This window comes from Bos indicus, chromosome 2, assembly GCF_029378745.1.
Source record: "Bos indicus isolate NIAB-ARS_2022 breed Sahiwal x Tharparkar chromosome 2, NIAB-ARS_B.indTharparkar_mat_pri_1.0, whole genome shotgun sequence".
Classification (NCBI taxonomy): domain Eukaryota; kingdom Metazoa; phylum Chordata; class Mammalia; order Artiodactyla; family Bovidae; genus Bos; species Bos indicus.
In genome coordinates, this window is record NC_091761.1 from 89,999,741 (window position 1) to 90,012,759 (window position 13,019).

At 36.7% G+C, this 13,019-nt stretch overlaps 1 protein-coding gene across 4 annotated transcripts in view; it reads right to left on the bottom strand.

Moving 5' to 3' along the window:
• Window positions 1-345: 345 nt before the first annotated feature.
• Window positions 346-13,019, bottom strand: part of C2CD6 (C2 calcium dependent domain containing 6) — a 124,691-nt gene continuing 112,017 nt past the window's right edge. For 2 of the 4 annotated variants that reach the window (XM_070770200.1, XM_070770202.1), the window contains exons 14-16: window positions 7,596-7,670; window positions 3,003-6,575; window positions 346-842 (exon numbers count right to left, since the gene is read on the bottom strand). In XM_070770200.1, the coding sequence (XP_070626301.1) occupies window positions 552-842; window positions 3,003-6,575; window positions 7,596-7,670 (3,939 nt within the window). In that variant the 3' untranslated portion in view covers window positions 346-551. The remainder of the gene's footprint in view (window positions 843-3,002; window positions 6,576-7,595; window positions 7,671-13,019) is intronic. The other 2 variants (XM_070770199.1, XM_070770201.1) reach the window with 1 other exon arrangement.

The window sequence follows — 13,019 nt, forward strand, 5'->3', positions numbered from 1 at the left end:
GTATTAGATGCCTCAGGTCTTAGTACTATTAAACCTGTTTTTTTATTATCTTTATAGTGTTAAAAGCTGTAGTATCAGATGATATTGAAATTAATAGATGTTCTACAGGCCCAGGGAGTTGCATACTATTGAATCTAGAGCTCAAGAGTTAAAGTATATTCATACCAAAGGCTAAACATACATAACTTCAAATAGAGACCCTGAAACTGGGTGGTCAGGGATAATTTAGAGCATAGCAAAGATTTGGGAAATAAGAGAATAGTGGAAAGGGGGAAAGCTGGGAAATAAAACTTTACTAATGAATACATATTTCTGAGTTTGTTCCCTAAGGTTCACAAACAAAAACACATTTACATCAAAAGTGTTTCTTTTTCATTTTAATTAAAACAAAATGGTTCTAACAAGATGAAATTTGGTTACTGATTCCTATCACACAAAAAGGACTGATCTCCAAACCATTTTGCTAATTGGAGAAATGCTATTCTTTTGGCCTCACATATCATTCTGAACTGTTTAACATTTGGATAATATCACAAATGAGCAAACATTTTTCAATATTCTCTTTTAATTTTTTTTTTTGGCCGCATTTTATGGATTTCATACTCTGGGATTGAATCATTTATATGAACTAAGCCTGCTGAAACCATTCGAGGACTTGTAAATTTTCCAGTGTAGCTTTCTCCTCTTTTGTTAACCTCTGGAGCAGTATATGGTCTTGCAAAGCGTTTGAACTGATTATGGCTATCATCTGGGCTCTTTTCTAAAAGCCTTGCTCTTGATTTTGCATTTTCAAGATGCTTAAATGAAGTCACATGTAATTCCTCAAATCTATCCGAACAATCCTAAACATTAAAATAAAAGATCAGGTTGGTGAGTTAGATTTCTTAAAAGTGCATTTTAGATTTACAAGGACTAAAGTTTATAATATTAACAAAGAATGAGAGCATTCAAATGTTTTATAGATGGTCCCTAAATTCAGACCCTACATTCAACGCCTGCCATCAGATACCATAGAAACCATACTTAAAATAATCTTATTGTTTCAAAGAATCTGTTGTTTCAAAAGATGCAAGATATGAAGCTGGAAACCAGAAATCTTAAGGGGTCTTCAGGAGTCAGACTCAGGCAAAGCCAGCCCTAATTCTCCTCTAATTTAGCTCTTCCCCAACCCCAAATATAAATTATGAACTCATTTCACTTTTTAAATCATCTAAACATTCTTTAAAAATTAACACCTTCTTTGATATATCCAACACACACATGCAGAGCTCAGCATCTATATGGTTATGTTTATTGTGATTTTTGTTGTTATTCAGTGGCTAAGTCGTGTCTGGCTCTTTGCAACCCCATGACTGCAGCATGACAGGCTTCCCTGTCCTTCACTATCTCCCAGAGTTTGCTCAAACTGATGTCCATTGAGTTTAAAATATTAAAAATTTTTGTGGACATTCTGAGACTAAACAAATTTTACATTTAAGAAAGCAACTGGAAGGAAATATGCCATAATAAATTTTTTTAAATGATGGTTATTTTAGGGTGGTGGGATTATGGTCTTTGTTTTCCTTTTTTTTTTCAAATCTGTATAATATGACCACATTAAAAATATAATCTATAAGTACCCATAGGAGGGTATGAAGTTATCAGCCATTTCTCAGATTAGCGTAAACTTTGCAGTTTGAGCAGTTTGTCACTTAAAACCTTGGGCCCCAAGGGAATGGCCACCCCATAAGCCTACTTTGATCTGGTGAGAAGGTGGGAGTAGATTAATACAGCTGGCAAGTTAAAAGAATTTAGGCAGGACTAAGAAGAATTAGGGCAACCTAACACAAACATAAACATAATTTCTTATTTTGTTTGGAAAAGTGATATTAAAGATTCCACTTATCTGAAGGAGCTTCAGAAAGTCTTCCCTCTCCAAAAACTATGAACATCTTTTACTTCCTTTTTCCTGTACATGCACACACACACTCATTAAATTACTGAATTTAGAAAAGAGAAATCCAAAGTTGAGAGAATAAGCTATGTTGATAATATTTACCCTGTGACTGATTTGCCTTACTATTTACTAAAGCTAATAATTTGCTTTCTATTTTCTCATTCAAAGATAGTTCTGCACGTCAAATGATCAATATTATGTCATTTTAGAATTTGTGTTTTCCCAACTGTGGGTCATGCCTATTTATATATACTAACAGAGAAGAGCAATGTTCCATAAAATTAAAATAAGTCCCTTCCATTCTAGATTTTAACTCTGCTTTTGAATTGTTTGTATAAAGTCGGGTAGCAGAGGTACCTTCCTAATTGTTTTATGTTAGTATCAAAAATAGATTTGAATTCTCATGTTTTTCAACAAGGCAGAGGGGTGGTGATGGAAAAAAGAAAAGAGTAGAAGCTAAATTTAAACTGTAATTCATAATTCAAGAGACTAAATTCTGCATATCTCTAAGGCTTAGAAGAATAACTGGCATGTAATAGGAGCTTCATATTTGTTTTAAAAACAAAGAAAATTAAGTGATCTGAAAAAAGACTATATACTTATATCTGCATGAAAAGACAGTCCCAGCCTTTCTGTAGTATACAGCCACTGCCCGTGGTTGCACGGGGTGTGGCTGCATAACAGCCCCCGGCTGAGGGGTCAGTCAGGGCTGAAACAGCTAGCCTTCCGTACACATAACTAACTGTGTACCCTGCGCAGGCTGTGTCAGCCTGGAGTCGGCCTGGAGGAAAGAGTACTTTTTTCTAATTCATGATCTGGGGTGGGGGGTCCCTTTTATCTATTTTATACAAAGGCACTAAGTATGTTAACAGTCCCTTGATTTTCTGACTACCTTTTGAATGAGGCAAGGTGATATTTGAATGTCAAAATTTTTTTAAATTTGGAGGTCTGTATATTTTAGGGCAATTAAGGTTACACACATACTTGCATGAAGACACATACACTCTACGTTATCTAAAGAACTTTGCCAAATAAAGAAATAAAAGACTTAGAAAAATATTATTACATGTGTAGTTCTTCTTGCAGTCCAATGAAGCAATGTCCTTGGAACAGATTTTCTTAGATGGATTCCTGTGCTGGGCGGTGTAGTTGGTAATACACTATCTATCTTGTTAAATGACTTTTTTTGTTTGCTGACACGATCTCTTTCTTTTCGGACCTTGGGCTTTAGATTTTCTCTCTTTAGTACTTCTGGGAAGAGAGATGGTTTTGAGTTTTTCTCAGCTATTAAAATTTTAAGCAACTGTGATTCAGGCACCCAGGCATATTTTTCGTTGCAAAGTTCATTTGGTTTGGTGTAAAGGGTTTGTATTTCTTCTTTGTAATGTGTAAATATTTCTAAATGTTGTTTTTTATTATTGTTGTTATTTCCTTTCAATCTCTGACAATACTGGTCTTCTAACTTTGATTTCTCTCCAGCCTCTGAATTGAGGCAAGTTAGATTATTATTTCTCCTGGAAGGAAAAGTGAATTTGTTTACATATTCCTCATCTCCATTTGGCATCTTGCAATTAGGAATTCTTTGATATGGTGACAATAATGCTTCAGGTTTTTCCTGTACCATCAACTTATAGGTGTTACAGTGATCCTTTTTGTCAAGAGACTTCATTTTTAGTGTCTTTTCAAAGCAAGCCTTTGATTGAGTTATTTTTGATTTACCATTCCAATTATGTTGGTCTTGACTCTCTGTTTTAAATTCAAAATTTTCTTCATGAGGAAACTGCATGAAACCATGTTCTTTCTTTTTTTTCTTAGGCACTGTATCTATAAGTCTTTCTGAAGACTTATTTAGTGGAATCACCTGAGTGTTTTTGTTGGAACAGGGTTTTACTTTAATTGATCTCAGTATTTTAGCTTCTTGAGAATGTCTTTTCTGTTCCTGAATTATTGGTGGGTTTTCTTTAATATTTTCTAAGGAAAAAACTTCTTTTTCTTCCTTTTTGGTCAACTCTGTTTCTACAAGTCTTTCCTCAGGAGCTTTTTGTAAAGTGGTTTTCTGAGCAATTTTTGAATATTTATTTTGCTTGTCTGAATGTTCCGCCACAAACTGATTTTCATCTCTTAAAGACAAATCTGGCTTTATACATTTTAGTGGTGTGGAACTAAAATTAACCAAATTTATGTGCTGGCTTATCCCCTTTAATTGCCTTTCTGTGATTAGTCCTGATTTTGACAGTTTTTCTATAAAAAGGCTCTGGAGGTGTTTGCTTAAATCAGCTTTTAGATCTAAAATTTCATTTTCTGATAAAGCTATAAGATAGCTTTGTAGAGATTTACTTAAGGGATATTTCATGTTTATTTCAAGTCTACTGCCAAAACTCCTGCTTGAAGTATCTTGTCCTAACTCCTGGAAAGATACTGAGGCACTTTGAGCTCTTAGAGAAGATACTTTTGAGCACATAGGGTCAGATTCTGTCTCTTTAAATAAACTGTTGTCTGAAAGGTTTTTCAGGAAATAGTTTTGGAGAACTTCATTTAAAAAAGATCTTAGTTTTATTTCCAAATGTTTATCTATGAAATGATGATTAAAATTATTTACAAAAGACATGATTTCTTTTACAGTTTCTGAATATTTCTCCAGAAAAATATTTTGTCCTTTTGGTTCTACTTTCTCATTCATCAAATACAGATTTTGATAGATTTTTGGTAAGTCTTCTTTGGTGATATGTCCTGATTCTGAAAGCTTTTCTACAAGGTAATGCTGGACATGTTTACTTAATTCAGATTTTAAATTTTTTATTTCTGACTCTGAGAGTTCTTCTAGAAATATACGCAGCTTTGGATTCAAAACAGGTTTTCTGTCCAATTTGTCTGCTGTATCAAAATTTTCTTCGATTTCTTCAAGGTCTTCTGTCTTATTTTGAAAAGGATGTTGAATTAGTCTTTCTAATTCTTTTTCTGGTGGTCTGTTTTCAGATTGATTATATTTGAAAAAAAAGTTAAATATGTTTTTCAAAAAAGATTTTAACATTATTACATCAGAGTCATTAAGTTTACCTGTTAATGAGGTACATAAGTTTTCTAAAGTAGAACTTGTATCATTTTCTTCTCTATCAAGTCTCTGACCATTATTACTTGGCAAATCTGATTTTTTATCTGGTGTCGACTGGTATTTTGAATCATGTGGGGATGTATTTTGGCCTTTGTCTATGAATTCAACTCTTTTAAAAGAAGAAGTGGTTTCTTGGTGAATGATGGCTGAATTCTGGTCTGAAAGAGGTTCTGCTTTGCCTCTGATTTCTGAATACTCCTCTGTGGAATCCTTTGGCTTTTCTTCAGCAAAAGCTGTCTCTGTATCCAGCAAAAAACCTTTCTGGTATTCTTGATCTAATTCTATCACTTTGATTATCCCTGATTCTAAAAGAGTATCTACAGGAAATGCCTGTATTATCTGGCTTATAACAGAATTGGCTGGTGGAAATTCTATTTCATTATTGCTTTCTTCATAGTGGGGAACTAGAACACTGGAAGAGAGCGAACTCTCCCAAGCTGTGGGTAACTGCCTCTGTGAGTCTATCTGTGTTTCACTCGCTTCCTTCACTCCTTTTGCCAACTCTGAGAAGATCGGTGCAGTGAATATTTGCTTTATAACATAATCATATACAAGGCTATTCAAATCTGGTTTGGAGCTAGATATTTCACTTTTTGAATGTTTCTTTTTGAAACTACTCTTTTTTTTAGTTGGAAAATCTATCTCACCAGGCTGTAAGTGTTTTTCAGAGACAGGTTCCTCTTCTGCCTCAGGAGAATTTCCTGGTCTGCCTTCTGAAAGTGAATCTGGGGGAATATTTTTAATTATTTGACTTAAAAGAGACTTTGAATTTAAAATGCCTCCTTCTGAATGCCAGTTACTTAAATCTTGACTTTTTTCAAATACTTTATCTTCTAAACTACTTGGTTGTTCATCATGGATAACCAGAAGTGGAGAACTGTAACTTTTCTTTCTTGCTTCAGGGTCCATAGAAATACCTGGTGTAGAAAATAATCTATCTGAAAGGTCTTGCAGATTTTTACTTAAAATTGACTTAAGCACCATTGATTGTTTTAAATTTTCTATGTGGGAAGTAAGACTTAATGATTTTGAGAGGCGACATTTATGTACATTTACTTTTCCAGTCACTGATGAGTCTCCCTCAAAGTTTGGTAAAGAAACATGTGGTAGTTTTTCTTGTAACATATTCTTAGCGTCTAAAGTCTTTATTGTGGTGATACTAGAATGATGAGCTAAATTATTCTTAGTGTCTAGAGTCTTTATTGTGATGATACCTGGATCATGGGCCACATTATTCATAGGGTGTGAAGTCTTTACTGTGGTGATACCAACATCACCAGCTAAATTATTCTTAGTGTCTAAAGCCTTTATTGAAATGATGTCAAGATTATGGGGCCAGGTTTTACTAGCAGGTCTTGAAGTTTTTGAATGTGTTGGGTAAGGAGGGTCTTGATCTTCATGCTCTATAATCTCTGCACTTAAAATATTTCTACATTTGAGCATATCTTGGTCTTTCCTTTTTTGAACTGACATTTTGTTGTTTATATTCCTTAGAAAAGGATCAAAACCATTCTTGATGTTGAATTTCTGGAATTATAATATTTAAAAAAGGTAAGAAATTCTGAAACATTTGAAATTTATAATAAAATTTCTACTTAATTTTCTGTGAGCAATCTTCCAATTTATTCATCTTCCTACCTTTTTACCAAGAGAAAACCAACTTTAATTATTTTAAAATATTTAAAGTTGGAATAATAATGAGAATCATAGTGCAAATTTTTCAAATTCCTAATTCTTATACTATGTTGTGTTCAAGAGCTTTTTGCTATCTGAAAGATTTTGAACACTTAAAAGGCACTCATCAATAGTTTTTCTTTAAGAACTCCATTTCCAGTGTTAGCTGAATTTGCTTAGACAAAAGCTAACATCATAATCTAAGTCCTATCCATATAAATATTTTAGTAGCAATGGGGGTAACTTTTTTAAAATGCAAGGCAAGTAATAGATATTCCATTAAAAGTATTCTCTAAAGATTGATTTGGGAGCATAGATCATTTGAGAATTTAAACAATGATGTCCTTAGTATGTTACAGTAGAATCTTGCTGTTTGATAAATATATATGCCTCCCTCAGAAACTGTAGAAAACAGTACACAAAGTTCCAAAGTACAGCGAAATGTCAGTGTAATAGTTACAGGCAATTTTGTAGCTCTGAGATTAGGCTATTCTATTATTGAAGTAGCCTTTCAAAATGAAGTCTCTTATTCAAACTTTTTGTTCATACTCCCATTATTCAATTTAAAAGGCAAAATGTGAAATAATCAACCTAGTATTTGTTTAGTTCATATGGTTTTCAAATGTTAATTGATACCCAGGCAACAGCATCAGAATCCTTGTTTTTTTTTTAAAAAAAATACAAATTCCAGGCTCCATTTCCAAATTCAGATTTATTAGGTCAGAGGTGGGACCTGGGAATGCGTATTTTTGTAAAGATAGGTGAGTGCTTCCAATGGGTAGTCTGGTTTTGGAACCACTGAATTACACAAAGTATTAGAGAAACCTATTATTAAGTATAATTGCTATTGGGATAAGAAAACTCAGGACTCACCTGATATGCTGGTTTGAATTCTGTATATTCTGGTTTGAAACATGGTGAAATGTATTCTTTTGGTGAGAAAACCACCTTATAAAAAGAGAAGTTTTAATTTTAGACTGCTTGTAATGAAAGGATACTTCCCAAGATAATTTTACTCATTCAATAGTTATTAAAGATAGTAAACATTTTAAAAACTAAAGAAATATTTTCCTCATAACTACTGTAATTTGCTAATAATCAAAAGAAGTTTATATCAGACATATATAATAATCTTCACTTCCCTGACACTACAATACTCTATCGAATCTGTAAAACCAAAATAATGCTCAGCAACTTTAAGCAGAAACAAAAGTAGAAAAGAAAACAGAACTGTTAAAACAAATTTAATCTAGTTTTAAAAGGTTGTGAAACACTTTAGATAATAAGTGGCATCTGATATTATAGTGAGACAACAATTTCAATGACTCTCAACCTGTAATTGTTAAATGGGTAACTACTGCCTAAGGAAACACTTTATGCTAAATCAAGGTGTTCAGGAAAATTACAGAAACACTGAATTTTTGCAGATGGAAGACACTTTGTATATGTGTGTGCTCAGTCACGTCCAACTCTTTGTGGCCCCCTGCTCTGTAGCCTGCCAGGCTCCTATGCCCATGGAAGTTTCCAGGCTAGAATACTGGAGTAGGGTGTCATTTCCCACTCCAGGGGATCTTCCCAACCCAGAGACTGAACCCACTGGTAGGCAGATTCTCAACCACTAGCACCACCTGGGAAGCCCAGAAGACGCTTCAGAGATAATCAAGACCTACTCTCTGTTTTACACAAGAACCTGCAGTTGAAGTTTTGCCCTAAGTTACCAGATTAAATCCTAGGCATTCTAAATTTTCATCCGACGTGCCTACTACCACACAATGAAAACTGCAGTGAAAGACAATGGCGCTTTGAAAATATCATAAGATGCATGTATACCTCCAACTCATTAATGATACTATCTCTTTGCAGAACACTTAGTATTATAAAGCACTTTTCTCTACACTGTTTCCTTTAGTCTGTAGCTGCTTCATTATATATCAAGTCAGTTAAAATAATTCAATGAATGACGCTTTCATAAGAAATGCTTTTGGTTTAAGTATTCGTTAATATTAAGCAGTCATAACATGACTTTATTCTTATATCTTCAGCAGTTTCCCATGTTATGTTATTAACTACCGTTAGACACTGACTTTAAATGATTTCTCCAAGTATCTCAGAATTCCCCACTACAGTTTCTCTCCTCCAGAAAAACGTGTCTTAATTTGGAACTCTACAAATACATCTCATTCTTTTCCACATCTGTTCTTTTGCTCATTTTATTTTTCCTTGAACTTTCCAAAATCTCTCTTTAAAAGTTTAAATTCTAACATTTGAAAGTTTGTTGCTTTAAGTCAATTTAGTAGAAAAATTAAAGTTAAATGAAATATATCTGACAAGGAAGTGGAAGAATAAGTAGTAGGAAAAAAAAATTAAAGCTCCCCCCTAATATATAAGCATGGAAAAATATATGAAAGGATACAAAATGTTAACGTTGTTTTCTCAAGGGAGAAAAATCTGGACAAAAGGTAAGATGATGACACTATTAAATTTTACTGTTAACTCTATATTATTGATTAGATGAACATCCAATACTTTTGTGAGTTAAAAAAATCCAGGACAGTTGTTATTCAGTCCCTAAGTCAATGTCCAACTCTTTGTGACCCCAGGAACTGCAGCACCCCAGGCTTCCCTGTCCTTCACTATCTGAGTTTGCTCAAATTCATGTTGAGTCAGTAATACCATCTACCCATCTCATCCTCTGTTACCCCCTTCTCCTTCTCCCTTCAATATTTTCCCATCATCAGGGTCTTTTCCAGTGAGTCAGTTCTTAACATCAGGTAGCCAAAGTATTTGTGTTTCAGCTTCAGCACCAGTCCTTCCAATGAATTTCAGGATTGATTTCCTTAAGGATTGACTGGTTTGATCTCCATGTTGTCCAAGGGACTCTCAAGAGTCTTCTCCAGCACCACAGCTCGAAAACATCAATTCTCTGGCTCTCAGCCATCTTTATGGTCCAACTCTCACATCCGTACATGACTACGGGAAAAAGCATAGCTTTGGCTATATGGACCAGCAAAGTGATGTTTCTGCTTTATAATACACTGTCTAGGTTTGTCATAGTTTTTCTTCCAAGAACCAAGTGTATTTTAGTGGCTGCAGTCACTGTCCGCAGTGATTTTGGAGCCCAAGAAAATGAAATCTGACGCTATTTCCCCAAATACCCTCCAGGGAAGCTTGCCTGTCACACAGAGCATGCCTATACAGCCAACATACTCCTTCATTCACAAACATAAAACAAACCAACAAAACTCATCAGATATGTGAGGAAAATCAGTATATGTAAGTGAAAGATCAATAAGAATAAACAGAGCTAACCCCAGAGTAAATAGAGCTATTTCTGAGGAATGCAGGGGGAGAATGACCCTTGGAAAGATTCAAAATAGTATCCTCAGAAATATTTAGAAGGGCATTGATTTCCACATAGCTATATAATCAGTTCAGTTCAGTTGCTCAGTCGTGTCCGACTCTTTGCGACCCCATGAATCGCAGCAGGCCAGGCCTCCATGTCCATCACCATCTCCCGGAGTTCACTCAAACTCACGTCCATCGAGTCAGTGATGCCATCCAACCATCTCATCCTCCGTCGTCCCCTTCTCCTCCTGCCCCCAATCCCTCCCAGCATCAGAGTCTTTTCCAATGAGTCAACTCTTTGCATGAGGTGGCCAAAGTACTGGAGTTTCAGCTTTAGCATCATTCCTTCCAAAGAATACCCGGGGCTGATCTCCTTTAGAATGGACTGGTTGGATCTCCTTGCAGTCCTATATAATAGGCACGTCAAATTTAATGTATACATAATAGGATTCTAGATTACCTCCCTGCTCCCCACTTCCCTCAAAACACACACACACACACACACACACACACACACACACACAAAACCTTGGCTTTTCTCTATTTTTCCTCATCTCAGGTAATGGTGCCACCTCTACTGAACTGTTAGACCAGAAACCTGTCTCAACCTTTCTTTCGTCCTCTTCATATGTAAGCCAGCATTAAGTCCTATGCCTATTGCCTTCAAAATATATTAAATATCCAATAATATCCTACCACCACCTACTACCCCTGCAGCACAAGTCACCATCATCTCTTTCCAACAAGAGTCTCTTAACTAGTCTCTTGCTCCCTGTGACACAGACTGAGAGTTACTTTCCCAAAATACATATTATTTCAAGAACCTCAATATTTTAGGAGCAAAAATGTCCCTTACTCAAAAAGCTACATCTTCCAGCCTCCTTTAAAAGACAGAAGTGGCCATGTAACAAGGTTCTGGCCAACTACATATAGCTGAAAACTGTTGGAAGATGCTTCTAAGAGTATATCTTAAAACAGAGGCAGACTGAGCTGACAGGTACTTAGTCAACCTTTATTCCTTTCTTCTTCCTGCCTGGAACACATCATGATTCCTAGAAGTACAGAGTTCATTTAGTGTTACTCTATACTAACATGCATATGCTGACAATAGATTCCAGAAAGAAAGGACACGTGGGTCCAGGATGACATCACAAAAACCACTGCACTACTATTTAAAGCAGTGTTTCTAAATTTTTGTTTATAATTCTTAACTGATTCAACAACTTCCACACATACTGAGTCTATTCATCCACAATGGAATGAAGCTAGAAATCAATAATAGAAGGAAACTGGAAAAATAACAAATATGAAGAAAGTAAACACTTGTAGCAATAAGTACACGCAGTGCCCAGAGCTTGATTTACAAATATTCTCTAGTAAAATAACCAGGACTTTATGTAGAAACTATTGACATGACTGGGTAAGAAAAATTCACTATGAGCCTGGAACATCATAGAGCACTAAAAACTATGAAAATGCTCAAAAAATAAAAGGATAGGGGCATGTCATTGGGACACAGGACACACTGAAAGTCCCAATGGCCAAAGCTTGAAAAATTAATACAACAAAATACATAATACCATAGATTATAATTATATATATATATATATATATATATATATATATATAGCTATACTCATGAAAAATACACCCTTGAAAGTAGGCTAGAGTTAGGGACTTACTTCAAAAAATCCAAGCAGTGAAAGCAAAAAAAACAGTAACTGCACCGTAGAGAAACCTGGCAATCAAGACCTAAACGAGGTAGGGGGTGGGGGGGAGGCGGTCCTAAGATGGCAGAGGAATAGGATGGGGAGACCACTTTCTCCCCCACAAATTCATCAAAAGATCATTTGAACACTGAGCAAATACCACAAAACAACTTCTGAACACTGGCAGAGGACACCAGGCACCCAGAAAGGCATTGTCTTTAAAAGGAGGTAGGACAAAAGATAAAAAGAGAGACAAAAGAGTTAGGGATGGAGACCCGTCTGGGGCGGGGGAGGAGTCTTAAAAGAGGAGAAGTTTCCAAACACCAGGAAACCCTCTCACTGGCGGGTCTGTGGGGAGTTTTGGAATCTCAGAGGGCAACATAACCAGGAGGAAAAAATAAAATAATAAAACCCACAGATAACAGGCCTAACTGCAACTCCCAGTGGAGAAGTAGCCCAGATGCTCACGTCCACCACCACCAAGTGGGGGCTGAACAGGGAGGCCCCGGCTGCATTGCTTAAGGTAAGGACTGGGCCTGAATGCCCTCAGGGCAATCTGATGGAGCTAACGTGAGATAGCAACCCAAACCGTGGGATAGCCAGAGAGGAAAAAAAAAAGAAGAGGAAAGAGAGAGAGAACTTTCCTGCGAAAAGCTCTAACCTAAGGCACTGCCGGAGAAGGCGATGACACCCCACTCCAGTACTCTTGCCTAGAAAATTCCATGGACGGAGGAGCCTGGTAGGCTGCAGTCCATGGGGTCGCGAAGAGTCGGACACGACAGAGCGACTTCACTTTCACTTTCATGCATTGGAGAAAGAAATGGCAACCCACTCCAGTGTTCTTACCTGGAGAATCCCAGGGATGGGGGAGCCTGGTGGGCTGCCGTCTACGGGGTCGCACAGAGTTGGACACGACTGAAGCGACCTCAGCAGCAGCAGCAGCAAGGCATTGCCGGCCGGCTTACAGAACAAAGGACTGAGCGAATACCAAAGGAGAGTTAGCCGGCTGCGGACGGCCCATCCCCCACCGGAGGCTGGGAGGCAGGCAGGTGACAGCCAGAGCCAGAAGGAAAGGGGCAAACTCGGCCCCAGAGATGGCATCCTCTACCAAACTGTGAGCAGGCTCCCAGTTGCTAACAAGTCTTCCTGGGGTCCTGGACGGTTGACATCCATCAGGAGGGTCACAGCCAGAGATTAGCACCCCAGAAGAGACACACAGCACACCTGAGACAGCACTCCGGCT